Source organism: Diabrotica undecimpunctata, chromosome 2 (genome assembly GCF_040954645.1).
Source record: "Diabrotica undecimpunctata isolate CICGRU chromosome 2, icDiaUnde3, whole genome shotgun sequence".
Lineage (NCBI taxonomy): Eukaryota > Metazoa > Arthropoda > Insecta > Coleoptera > Chrysomelidae > Diabrotica > Diabrotica undecimpunctata.
Window position 1 is genome coordinate 153,424,235 of NC_092804.1, and position 14,281 is coordinate 153,438,515.

Sequence of the window (14,281 nt, forward strand, 5' to 3'; positions counted from 1 at the left end):
AGTGCATGTACCAAAACATTAAACCAAATTTTTTTTTTGTAAAATTTGGAAAAAATTTTCCAAGGGGGTACCCTTGGATTTTTATCAAATTTGGTTAATCGGCTATACTGGCGTCAATTTTGGTCCGAGAGTCAAGCGAATGGATATTTCCTACATAAAATTGGCCGCTCGTTCTTCTGCCATACTCAGAATTTTTCTACATCTAACGGTTCGTGAGAAAAATTTCCACTTGAATGTCTGTATTTGCTGAAAATTTCGTGAAAATTAAAAATGAATATTTTGTTTAAAATTTGAATTATTTCGATTAAGGGTGACTTGCTGTTTAAAAAAAATAAACATGTAGCTAGAAATTATGCACCGTTTTGCCGGAACGTCGAAAAAACTGTAGACCATTGGATTTTTATCAAATTTCGTTAATCGGCTATGTTGGCGTCAATTTTGGTCCGAGAGTCAATCGAATGGACATTTTCTACATAAAATTGGACGCTCGTTCTTCTGCCATACGCAGAATTTTCCCACATCTAACGGTTCGTGAGAAAAATTTCCACTTGGATGTATGTATTCGCTGAAAATTTCGTGAAAATTAAAAGTGAATATTTTGTTTGAAATTTGAATTATTTCGATTAAGGGTGACTTGCTGATTATTAAAAAAATCTAAACATGAGGCTAGAAATTATGCACCGTTTTGCCGGAAAATCGAGGCTTTTTTTGGGAAAAATGAAACGAACTGCAGTGGAACTTGTCCTCAAATAAGTCAAGATCGGACGACTTGTCTGAACATGTATTTTCACGTAACGTTTTATCCTATCAGTTCTCGTTAAACTATGCTTCTCCCATCATTTCTACGATCTGGCCTTGGATTTCATTTCGATTCGACAAGACGTACGTTTTGCTGTTTACATGCCACGTTTTATTGTATAGGATTTGTCCTATCCACCAAAACGTACAATAAGACGTAGCGTGAAAACCGGCCTTTAGATACAGCTACTAACTGTAAATGATACTTTTATAGCTTTTGTATAGAAAACACAATATATCTCAGTTAGAGTTTCGCAGAATTATACATTGTTGTCCGATTTAAGTGATATTTTTAATATGGTATAGCCTTATTCCTTGACAATATCTTTATAATAATATTGTTGCTAAACAGGTAAATATTCATTGTATATAGGGTGTACGAATCAAACTTTTTTTTTTCTTAAAGTTTGCATCACCCTGTGGAATATTCTAGCATTTGTAGAATACTGAAATTAAATCGTAACTATAGCCTCATGCTTTCTCAACATTTTGTTTTTTGATTGATTCGCTTATGTTGGATAATACAAAAGTTAGGTGCTTTAACAACTAGACATGTTTTTTATCAATTTTTATCTCCGCAGAAGAAAAAAAAATAATCTTTTTGAAAAAAAGTCATTTGGTACAGTAAAATTAAAAGTAAAAAAAATTAACAATATTTTGGAAATCAAAGTCTAATTGAAAAAAAATGGGTATCAATAATGGGTGTTGCCGCCTCTAGCCCTTAGGACTTCTTGGAGCCGGTTTGGCAATCCATTCATGATATCCTGGATATCAGATTGGGGGATATTGTGCCACTCCTCTAGCGCAGCTGTCTTCAGCTCTTCAAAGGATGCAGGGGCTGGTATACTTGCTCTTATCCGTCTTTTGAGGTTGTCCCAGATATGCTCAATTGGGTTATAATCGGGACTGTACGCTGGCCATGGTAGAACTTGAATCCCGACCTCATTAAGGTACTCACGGGTAGATCTTGCTGGATGGCAACGTGCATTGTCATGCATTAGTCTGAAGTTATCACCAATGAATGATGCAAAAGGCATGACATGGTCTTGGAGAACTTCTTGCATGTATACTTGGACATTCACACTGCCTCTACCGAACACAACAAGATCAGTACGCGCTTCGTAAGAAATACCTCCCCAAATCATTATTGACCCTCCTCGGTAAGCCACTGTTTCGGTTATAGCGCATGCAGCAAACCTTTCATTTTGACGCCTATAGACACGTTGACGTTCATCTGGACCTTTTAGGGCTATTCTGCTCTCATCTGAGAACAGTATATTCTTCCATTCCGCCATAGTCCAGTTAGCATATTCTCGCGCAAAATGAAGTCTAGCCCTACGGTGTTGTGGGAGCAATTGTGGTGCGCGAGCTGGACGAAAAGCCCTCAAGTTTATTTCTGACAGTCTTCTTCTAATCGTTTGTCTACTCACACTAACGTTTCTCACCTCAAGAAGAGACCTACAAGCTTCAGGAGCGGTGCAAGCGGTCATCTCGAACTGAAGTGCATCGTTTTCGGCCTTGACCTGGCCTGCGGTTGTACGATCCTGTCTCCCGAAATCGTCTGATGGCATCTTGTACTGTAGTTCTGGGTACATCGAGTATACCAGCGATTTTTAAAAATCACAAACAATAAATAAGCACTAAAATTTCAACTTAAACAATATTCGCTCACAATGATATAAAATTACAATTTTAATTGTTAATTTTAATTACAAATTGTATTTTAATTACAAATTGTCCAAGAATTGTTATTAACACGGAAACAGATTTGCAACAATGTCGTACGACGACTATATGTCAAAAATCCTTCGATGACACAAATTTAGGAAACAAACTGTCACAGGTAATGTAAACAAAACAATAATAAAGGTGGTGGGCTTAATTTTGCTGGTGAGTTAAATCGTCTGTATTGATGAAAAACATGGCTAGTTGTTAAACTACCTCACTTTTGTATTATCCAACATAAGCGAATGAATCAAAAAACAAAATGTTGAGAAAACATGAGGCTATAGTTAGGTTTTAATTTCAATATTTTATAAATGCTAGAATATTCCACAGGGTGATGCAAACTTTAAGAAAAAAAACACAGTTTAATTCGTACACCCGGTATACAATGAAAATTTACCTGTGTAGCAACCATATTATTATAACGATATTGTCAAGAAATAAGGCTATAACATATTAAAAGGTGTCCGGTTAATTTTGGCCCAGAGTGTAGCTCAAGCTTACCTTCAAATGTACCAAAATCAATCTTAAAGAGGTGGAAGGCCGTTTTTTCGAGGTCCAGTATTTCTTTGAATAGAATTTGCGACGAACTAACGAACTTCAATATAAATGGGAGAAATCATCTTATGACTACCATACCTGACAAGAAGGGGAGACATTGTGCTGGAGAAGGTTGTTTTTCCAGTACGAAAACTATGTGCAACAAATGTGATGTTGGCATGTCTTTGGAATGTAATATAATATTTCAGACAAATTCTCGTTAAAATCTACATAAGAGCCTAGCGTTTCTTATATGTAACTTCGTTTTTTATGCATTAAAAATTTTTTTTTGTAAAAAAGCTATTTTTTAGTTTGTTTCTACCACTAATTAATCCAAAAATTTAAAAATACATAGTATTACAACAAAAAAATAATATCAGTCATAATGGATTAATGAAAAATGTCATTGTCATAAATCTTTTATGAGAAACATGTGATATATAATAAAAAATGTGGATTATATACAAAATTTACTTAATATTATTTTATTATTTAAATATATAAAGATAAGGAGAAAAAAATGCTACATTATAAGAATCTAAAAGATAACGCAACAATAAAAGATTTGCCTATATTAATTTATGCAATAGAAATGTACTCTAGTATTAAAAATATAGCTTTTTTAAATGTTTGGCAAATAGGTACTTCCAGTGCCGTTCCTAAGGTAGGCTGCCGTCCGAGCGCGAGAATAATTTAGCCGCCCTTCCCAAACCCAACCTTCCCGAAAGTTTATAAGCATTTGTAAATCAAGAAGTTAAAATAATTTTACATTAAAAAAATTGTAAGCAGCATATAATGTTTCATATTGAAGGAATAAATATAGAAATATACTCAGTGACATTAGAAGTGTTACACATAGAAGGAATAATTTCTTGAACTTAATTTTTTGGCAACAGATTGAATATATTTAAAACATGCTATAATAACAATACCATTGTTTTATCTTTTCTACTTTTTGTAAAAATAGTAAAAGTTTTATCTTTAAATTTTTTTGTGAAGAGACCGATTTGTGAAAACCAGTTGGTATAGAAATTTTTAGTTATTATTCCTCACTCTAATTGTATTAAGTGTAATAAAATCACTTCGAGTTCGACGACACCAAAATTACCAGCATCTTAGCAATTTTGACAGTAGAATTATTGCGTATAGAGATATGGGTTTGTCGTATCGCGAAATTGGCCGTCGTGTTCATTGTACGGCAATGACGGTTATGCGTGTCTGTCGTGTGTGGACAAACGAAGGTAGAGGAACACGAAGAAGACCAACTGGTCAACCGAGGCGTACCACAGAGCGTCAAGATAGGCGCTTTCGATTACTGGCTCTGCGAGACCGTTTTGCTACTATGCTTCAAATTGCTGACCAATGGTTTGGAGTAGTATATAAACCTGCTAGTATGCGTACACTATACCGTCGCATTCGAGCCTTTGGACTGGTTTAATTCCGCTCACGACTAATGCTTCCTTTGACTGCGGACCACTGTCATCAACGTTTGAATTAGTGCAGAGAACGGCAGCATTGGATGGCAGAATGGCGTAATGTAGCATTCAGCGATGAATCACGATTCTGTTTAGGAATGCATGATGGTCGTGGAATGGTAAGACGCCGCCGTGGAAAGCGACGAAATATCTAACACTTCTAATGTCACTGAGTATATAAGTACAGGACAGGACATATTTACTAATAAGTATAGTAAACTCTGCTTTTCTAGTTTTTTAAGGCAAATATTTTAACAATGTCAGACACATCTATATTTTCTAAAATATCCTTTTCAATAATAATGATGGATAAATCTGAAAGCCTTTTTTGTCCCATTATGGATCGTAGATAATTTTTTATTTTAAGTTTCGAAATGGTTATTTTCTCATTACCTAACTACTGTCACAGGTAATTTTGTAGCTATATTTCAGGGAAATATAGCTACAAAATTGCCAATTTCATCATATAATCTTGACCTATGATATCCTTTTCATTTTTCGCTGAATCACATAAAATATTGTTAAGAGCTCTTTTTCAGACCTAATTGATTTTTCCATTTTAAAGAAATTATATAGGTCGTTGAGAAAATTAAACAATGTATCATGTTGCTTTATTTGTTCGAACATTTCTTCAAATTTTGATACGCTGTGTCTGGGTACACGCTAACTTGCAAATCGAAAATTTTGGATACATGCGAACGAAACCTCATGTCATTATTTAACGTGCACTATTACTGTATTTTTGGTACTCGCTAATTTTCCGATTCTTTTGTGTGTTTAGTGTCCGTTTGATAGACAAATATTTGTGATTAAGGGCAGGGAAATAGAAATATTGAGATGTCTCAAATTTAATTGTAATAAATTAATGTTTATATAAAAATATATATTCAGGTTAGCAAAATTAACATTTAGTTGACATGACATGTACAAAATACTGTTAAAATAATTTTTATACGTGATTTGAAATTGAAATTCGGCATTGAAAGAATGATTATGATCTGGAAGGTGAAGTGTGTTTGTAGAATATGTTTTTCTATTATTGAAAGCCCTTTTATGTTCTGCTATACGTTTGTTAAAAGTTCTACCAGTTTGACCAATGTAAGTTTTTGGGCAGTCGCCACATTTAAGTTTGTATACACCACTGTGTAAGTGCTTTTTATTTTTCTCTTGTTGTTTTTAATATATTTGCCTAAGTTCTTGTTGTTTGTTCTAAAAGCTGGTGTTATTTCTTTCTTATGTGCTGAACACATAAAAAAGAAAGTGACACATATGACTTATTCAGTTTCATTCGAAAGGCACATATACATGATGGAATTTGAAATACGCGAATTAATACTTCACACAGAACGGAATTTCAAAAAAGCTACACGATATAACAGCATTAAAGTAGCAGTCAAGATTGTGAACACGGATTACAAATTAGTATATGCACGTTTGTAGATCTATTTGCGAAAATTTCCTACTCCATATTGTATCTTTGAGTTATCCCGTGTTCTGCTTACTATTATCACTTGTGCTCTCAGTGGTTCAATATTACGCGATAACTTACTTCCAAGGTATTTAAATTTCATTACCAGTTGGTTTTCAATCTATAGTTTGCAGCTCATTGGTTCTTTTTAATACTATTAGACTTTTTGTTTTTTTTGTGGCGATATTTTCATGTTGAATTCCTTAACCTTAGTATTCAACTGATGTAACATTCTTTATAGGTGGTCTTAATTATTCGCTATTAGAACTGCGATATCTGCATGCCGTACTATTTTTATTTGTTTGTTTCCCATTTGACATCATGGTTTCATTTTATCTTCATTCTCCTTCAAAGCATTTGTATTGTGTTACAAGCGTCGATCATATTACAAACGTTCTTATTTATTGTATGCCATAGATAAAAGCGTCAGACTCACATCAAAATTATTCGTGCCTGCTCTTTTATAAGTGAGTGCGATCAGAATTGAACGCAGTCAATATCTTTGTTATTTGATTTACGCAGAAGAATAAATGAAGAAATTTAAATATGTTGTACAATTTTTATTAAAAATAAATACAAAACTTTATCATTTGTATGTTTAAAATAATTATTTTTATTCAAAAGAAACGCTGAAATTCGGAATGTTTTAAACAGTCTTAATATTTCAGAAAGTCGATCTTACTTCACACATTAACTGGAACATCTGCAACGTCACAACTGAACTGAATAGCTTTTTGTGGTACATTTGTTTTACTTCGAACCTAAAACATATATATATATATATATATATATATATATATATATATATATATATATATATATATATATATATATATATATATATATATATATATATATATATATATATATATATATATATATATATATATATATATATATATATATATATAGAGAGAGAGAGAGAGAGAGAGAGAGAGAGAGAGAGAGAGAGAGTTTTTAATTTATAGTACAATATTTTCAGCTAGGAAAACTATATTTATTTCAAATATGCTACTACAAACTGGTTAGGAAAACATGTACCACGGAAAATAGATTAGGTATATATATTAGAAGCCAGGTAACTAACCTTGTATATTTGGATCTCAGAAAAGCATATGACAGCGCTTTCCTCAACAAAAAGTTTGGGAATCGCTACTCAAACGACTATAAATAGCGCCCTTATAAAAGCTGTCCAGAAACTGTACCAAAACAACACTGCCAGAATAAGATCAAGAGTCTCTTTCAGAGAATTTCAAGGTTAACAAAGGACTAAAGCAATGATACTGTTACTGTTTGTCATCGATGCTCTTTAAAATCTATATAGAAAAAGCTTTAGAAATTTGGAAACGAAAATGTAAAAATATAGGTATACTTCTCAATAATATAAGGATGTATACATTGTGCTTTGCAGATGACCAAATACTTCATGCACAAGATCGTGAGGATACTGAATATATGATGCGAAAATTAATAGAAGAATACAAAAAGTGTCACGTTTAAGTATCCAAAACAAACTTCTTCTATATAAGGCAATACTACGACCGGTATGGATGTACAGAATTCAAATCTGAGCAACTAACAGTAATACAAATATGCAAATACTACAAAGATTCCAATCCAAAGTCCGTCGTAATGTTTGCAATGCCCCATGGTATGTGCCAAACAATGTTATTCACCATGACCTGAATGGTAAAACTGTTAATGAAGCAACCGCCACTTAGTGTACAAACTACTTTAAGAAACTATCATTTCATCCACATCCACGCGCCAACGAACTCCTGACGCCACCTTTTCTTAAAAGACTTAAAAGGTTGGATCCTCTAGATCTCTCCACCGCTAGGAACTAGATAGAAGTTACTCATTTGTATAAAAGTCAAAAATGTGCTAATGTAAACTAAATATGGCATATAGGCTAGACGGTGTCACTTTTTCTGTCTTTAAAACATATTGTTTATTGTTATATTGACAACAGATTGCAATAAAAGGAAGTTAAAAAAAATAAATTGTGAGTCAATTAAAATCAAAAGTATCACCAATAACATTTAAGAAATATTTTGTTGTTTGATAAATGCCATAATGTTAAATCAAATATTTACCCAGCATTATTAAAAAGTTCTCTACTTCCTTCTTGGCATTCACTTATGGCGAGTTCAATGCTATTAAAATGATTCTGCTTGCACCAATCTTTTACAACATTTACCAATTTTAATCCTATTCCTTTCCGTCGGTATCTACAAAATAAAAGTTTACATGCTATGATTCTGACGGATATTCGTAAGTTAAAATTTATTTCATGTAATGGAATGAACTATCTTACAATAAAGTCGTCCCAGAAACGCAATCAAAAATATTGGCAACATAATTTTAAAGTCATCTAATTGAAAATGAATAATATATGTCTGAACTGTCAATATGAATGAATCATATAAAATTAAATTATTAGAAGAATTTTTCACCAAGTAACAAAAAACAAAATTTGTTTAATTTATTAATGTTTGTATTTTGAGAACAATTTCGGAAGTGGAAATCAAAACGTCAAATAAACTCGGTTTTAAAGTAAAACTGTGGCTTATTCCCAATAAAAATAGTAAATTGAATTAAGATGCCACAAGAAATCAAGAGCATTTTAAGAGCAATCTTAAAATAACCATCAAATGTAAATTTAACTCTTTTTAAGTTATTAATAAATAAAAGTATTCGGAGGAGCCAACAGAATTATTGAATATTTATTTAAGAAGAAAAAAACCAATTTCCCCAAATTTAATAGGGTTTCCTTATACCAAGAGAAAACTATGTATAAGTTTCACAACTCTAGTAATTTTACTTCAAGAGTTATCACAGATAGACGAACAGACAACTTTAATAAGGAGTTCTTATCAAGTTCTTAATAATTTATAAAAACATTGAAACTGACAAAAAGAATAATTTCTGAAAAATGAAATAAGTCAATAAATAAATATGCAATTGATTTCTATAACTAAATTATTACCGAATTGCATGATTTTCGTCAAATGTATGCAACTTACATTACTTTATTAACCAATTTTATGCTGATGTAAATATTACAATTTTTTTCCTATCTAAAAAAGTACTTTTCCTTAATACTTATTCCTAACCTTTACTAATCTAGTGAACAGGCAGGTTTTCCTTCAAACAACATAGCCAATTTCAATCTCACCTAGTAAAATTAGTCTAGCTTCTACATATTGTACATTTTCACTAATTATTTAATTAAAAATTTAGCAGTATTATCAAAACACTAAATTTTATTTCAGATTTTGTAATAGTATTTATTAATTTTCTTGTATAAGACTATATTTTACTCCTTTTTAGTTTAAAATTCTTCCTGTATCAATCTTGAACTTTCAATTGAAAAATATCTTTGGTAAATATTAAAGAATATTTTTTGGTATTGGTTATGGTTTTTCAATGATCTGTAACTTGTAGACAGTTATTTAATTTAACTATGTGAAGAAATTTAGTCATGGAAAAATTCAAGGAAGTCATTGAAGCATATTATTTTCTATTTCATTGAGAAAAAAAATGCATCAATAAAAATCTTGATAATTTGACATCTGAAATCTCCAGTTTAGTTATATATGAAAATAAATCGAAAAATCAAATTAAAATTATATCTTACCTTTGGTCAACAACTAATCTGAACAACCAAGCCCAGTCTTCTTTTTGTAAATGCTGCATCACAGCTATTGTCCCTATAATCTAGACAAGAAAATATATACAGATAGAAAATAATAATACATAGGAGCAATGATAAAAGAATTCCAGGACTGTTGCTTAAAAATTTTATTTAAAAATATTTTAAAACCATTCAAGCCATCTGTTATAAACCACTTGAACTGCAGCTAATTGGATTATTATACATTTTTCATTTTATTCATGATATTGACAGCTTATACAGGTCTGGTGGATAGGTACCATGTATATTTGGAGTCAGTTGGTGGTTTCCAAAAATTGTTTGCTGCCTGCGATCTAGTGCCTCACAGTTGAGTAAGATATGGCTGACTATTTAAAGTTCTCTGCTATAGAATCTGCAACTTAAGTCTCCATGTACTGCCCCATTGTATGCAGATGTCCTATGACTGTCACTCACACACACAAGTAAGAAAGCTTTTTATGATTGTGAGCTGATTCCTGCTTATTTTCCTCAGAACTTCAGATCTATTGGCTATGTCCATCCAATATACATTTTGCCATATGTGTTTGATCAGTTCAGGCTGATTTGTTAGATAGTTATGATATGTTTAGAATCACTCTTTTTTTTTTCAGTCGCGATATCTTTATCAAAAATACAAAATTACTTTTATGATAATGATATTTATTTTTACATAAATACTACTAAATAGGATTTATGGACTAGTTGCCCATCCAAAAATGGGCTTTTCACCTCACTGTAGCTTTGACTGTGAAGACTTTTAATTTATTTCATGATGGATCATAACTGCTGTGAAACCATAGCTTGTCAATAGTCATGATCTTTTAAAGATTTTTTACCATTAGCAACCATTTTCAAAAAATACAAATTTCCTGATACTAAGATTGCTCCTTTGTTTATGCCCACTCAAACTACAATTTTCTTTAATTATTATGTCTCACAGGCTCTTGAAACATTTTAGCTTGAAGTGATAAATTAAAATCGTATACTGTTGGCACAGGCCTAATATATTCATTTATGTAGGACTATATACCAGATAACATACCAGAGATGTTTTGGTGTGAGACTTATGTGACAATATATATTAAAGATGCCATTTTAATTTACAGGTAATGTAAAAATGTGCTTACTACACAACAAAATCTTTTTAAAAATTGTACTAGTTGACATACTTACCTTTCTATGATAGCCTTCCTTATTAATAACCTTCATTTCAATATCATCTTCCTGGATAATTTTATACCAACAGGTTTCTGGTTTCTTCATAAAAAAATAAGGTTCATATGCTTCAGCTACCCAACAGTTTAAGGTTGGTTTTTCATACAAAATTTGGGCAGATTTCATAAATAAGGATAAGTATATAACAATATATGTACCTAATAAAACAATGGGTATTGACATCAAGCTATATTGCAATGGTACTCCAAAACATATATAAAGAAAGGCAGATGATAGCACCATTAATTGGAATGTTATCTAAAATTATTACAATTGAATAAAGTGTGTAGAAAGCAATTACTGTATTTCATGTGATTTACTTCAGATTTATTATCAGAAGTCACAAATATGTTCAGTAAATACTAGTAGACCTATTGGTTATATATTCCAAATTTATTCAATATAAAGTAAATACGAATATGAGTACTTTCTTAATATTTAGCAATATGAAGATAGGCTAAAATTCGTTAAGATAAAATCATCATAAATAAGGCGAAAACTTTTGCAAAACATTTGGATACTAAGAATCTATTACAACCGAGACCAAACCTTTAATTTACTAATGATACGAATACCAGCTTAAGTCTTAGGATGAAAAATAATTTGTTTTGTAAGTAGATTGAGATAAAGAAGTACAAGATTGTAGTTTTTTATATCATTTTGATTCAAAAGCTTAAGTGTATAATATTGTATAATATAAATCTTCAATTTTAAAACATGTTTTTTTAACTTATTGTAAGTAAAATGACTTCAACCATAGATATTGCATATTATGACTAGTTCTGAGATATAATCTGGCTTTCGAGAAATTATTAAGAAACAGTTGTAATTAGAAATAGAATACCTCTTGAAATAAAGCATTTATCCAAGAATTTGTAACAGTAGACAAATAACCGCTACGGACAACCTCCGATACTGCAGGTGTGTCTTCATTTCTTTTTTCTCTTATTACAATATAATAACTCATAACTTATAGAATTGATTAAACTTAGAACGAATCGTATTTCTACTTATAAAATACAAATGTCAACAAAACCAAAAACACAAAACCTAAATACAATGGTATAATTCGTCTTCCTTTCATTGATTGTCAATTTGTGGCCTCGACCACAATCATATTCAGTGACTTCGGTGATATAGGTTCATCGAGTTAGAATCTACAGGGTGGTCCTTAAGTAATTGTACAAAAAGAAACAGTAGATTCTACAATTTAAAATATTACGATTTAAGCCAAATTGCTTTAATAAAATGTTGATATTAAGAAAGATACAGGGTGTTAAAGTGCCAATTTAAAATTTTATTTTTCGCTATAACCTTCATGTTTATAAACATTTATGTATAAAAATTTACAACTGTGTACATTTAAATATGAGAAATTATAATTTGATGCACACTTTGATGTAACTGATAGAGGGCGCCACATATGCGGTATAAATTTGCACTTAACTTTTTTGCTCTTTAAGGCACCTGTATTTGGGACAAAAAATATTAAAGATACATTACTTTAACAAAAAAAAGGTATACCTGTTAATAACTTTAAAACAGTTTTCGAGATAATCGCATTTTGCCAATCAGCTGCATAATTTGGATTTAAGGCAATTACTCCAGGCAACGAAGAAAAAATAGACAAAAACATTAATACTTCTGAATTTTGGTATAAAATACCTTTAACTAAAGTTAATAGTTAACGAAATATTAAATAAAATAAATATATCAGCAGGATAATTAATAATAGGATTTGACAAAATAACATAATAATAGGATTTTACATCAAACATTTTACGTTTTATGTTAAATTAAAGTCATAATCAAAACATGTTGTTTACAAACCAAATTAAGAAATAGGTAAACTAAATAACATAACTTTTTGTCAAAGTAAGTGTTTGATATGTCCACCATTTTCTTAAATTCATTTGTCAATATATTCCATGAAAGATCCTCTCATATTAAATAGCATCATTGGTCCTAAAGATACTGCGCAGTATTTATTTCTTCCCATAGTTGGTTGCGAATGTTTATGGGATTCTTATAGACACGTTGTTTTAATGCGCCCCATACACTAAAATCAAGCGGATTAAATTCTGGGCTACGTGGTGGCTATAATGTATAATGGATGAATATATTCTTCTGGATACATATCCAAATATTATGGTATATTATGGAAGTATATCTTATTTGCGCAGAGGTTAAATAATGTATTAAACTGTGATGTATCTCGTTCATTGGTTACTTCTATACACAGGGAATAACCTATCGATGACATTACTTATTTATATGATTACGTTACAGCTTACGAGTAACTATATTACATCTCGAACAAATGGACTATTATGATTTACTAACGAACTAATATTATGCTGAACTAAATTGTCTGTGTGTTTACTATATTTATAACAATATCGGTTATTATGCCAACGATGATGTTACCTAATGATTAAGGTTAGATTTGTAACAAAAGTATTATGAAACAAGACACATATGTGTTATTCAATACCTGTGCTCTAGTTTCTATTTGTCATAATAAAAATGGGTAAACAATTTACGTAACGAATAATAAGTACTCTTTTCGGATTTTTTATGAATTAAATAATTATATCAATATCTCACCACATTGCCAAGGAATACGACTACCACGACCAATCCAACGTTCAGAAAAGATGTATTTAAGTATGTTCTAAGTACCTTCTCTCTAGAATGTGGTGGTGTACCATCTTGAATAAACCACATACGTTGTTTTTTTAGCATTTTACAATAGAGAAAAAGTAATAAAACGCCTTTATAAAAACTTAAAAAGCGATAGAAAAGGGAAATTGTAAACATGATGACGGCCAACGTCTGAATACGGACACGGCACCTAAAGAAGAAGATGAAGAATCTTTTCTCCAATAAGACACTTTCTGATGTTACATTATCATCTTTGAGTTGTTTTAATAAGAATAAACTATGAATTATGCTTATCTACAGGTATTCAGTGTTTTACCGCATAAATATCAAACAAGAATTATTATGAAGCTGACTTATAAAATGCGATTATCTCGAAAACCGTTGCATTTTTAGGTTACTAACAAGTATACCTTTTCTTTGTAAAAATAATGTATCTTTTATATTTTTTAACACAAATAGAGCTAACTTGAAAGAGCAAAAAATTTAAGCGTAAATTTATGCCACACATGTGGCATATGTGGCGCCCTCTATTAGTTACATTAACGTATGTATAAAATTATAATTTGTCCTACTCAAAAGCATCCAACTGTAAATTTTTGTCCAAAAATATTTACATACATAAAAGTTTTAGCGAAAAATAAAATTTTAAATTTCCACTTTAACACCCTGTATCTTTATTAATATCAACATTTTATTAAAGCAAGTTGGCTTAAATCGTAA

At 30.9% G+C, this 14,281-nt stretch overlaps 2 protein-coding genes across 4 annotated transcripts in view; one reads left to right on the top strand and one right to left on the bottom strand.

Annotated features, from left to right (window-relative positions):
• Window positions 1-14,281, top strand: part of LOC140435073 (organic cation transporter protein-like) — a 129,950-nt gene that overhangs the window by 76,193 nt on the left and 39,476 nt on the right. The gene's annotated exons all lie outside the window — the stretch shown is intronic.
• LOC140435075 (probable N-acetyltransferase 14) lies at window positions 6,552-11,965 on the bottom strand. Its single transcript, XM_072523772.1, has 5 exons — window positions 11,742-11,965; window positions 10,856-11,155; window positions 9,647-9,726; window positions 8,103-8,237; window positions 6,552-6,767 (listed from the first exon to the last, which is right to left on the bottom strand). Exons 1-5 carry the CDS (start codon window positions 11,862-11,864, stop codon window positions 6,671-6,673), a joined length of 735 nt encoding a protein of 244 aa, XP_072379873.1. The 5' UTR covers window positions 11,865-11,965; the 3' UTR covers window positions 6,552-6,670.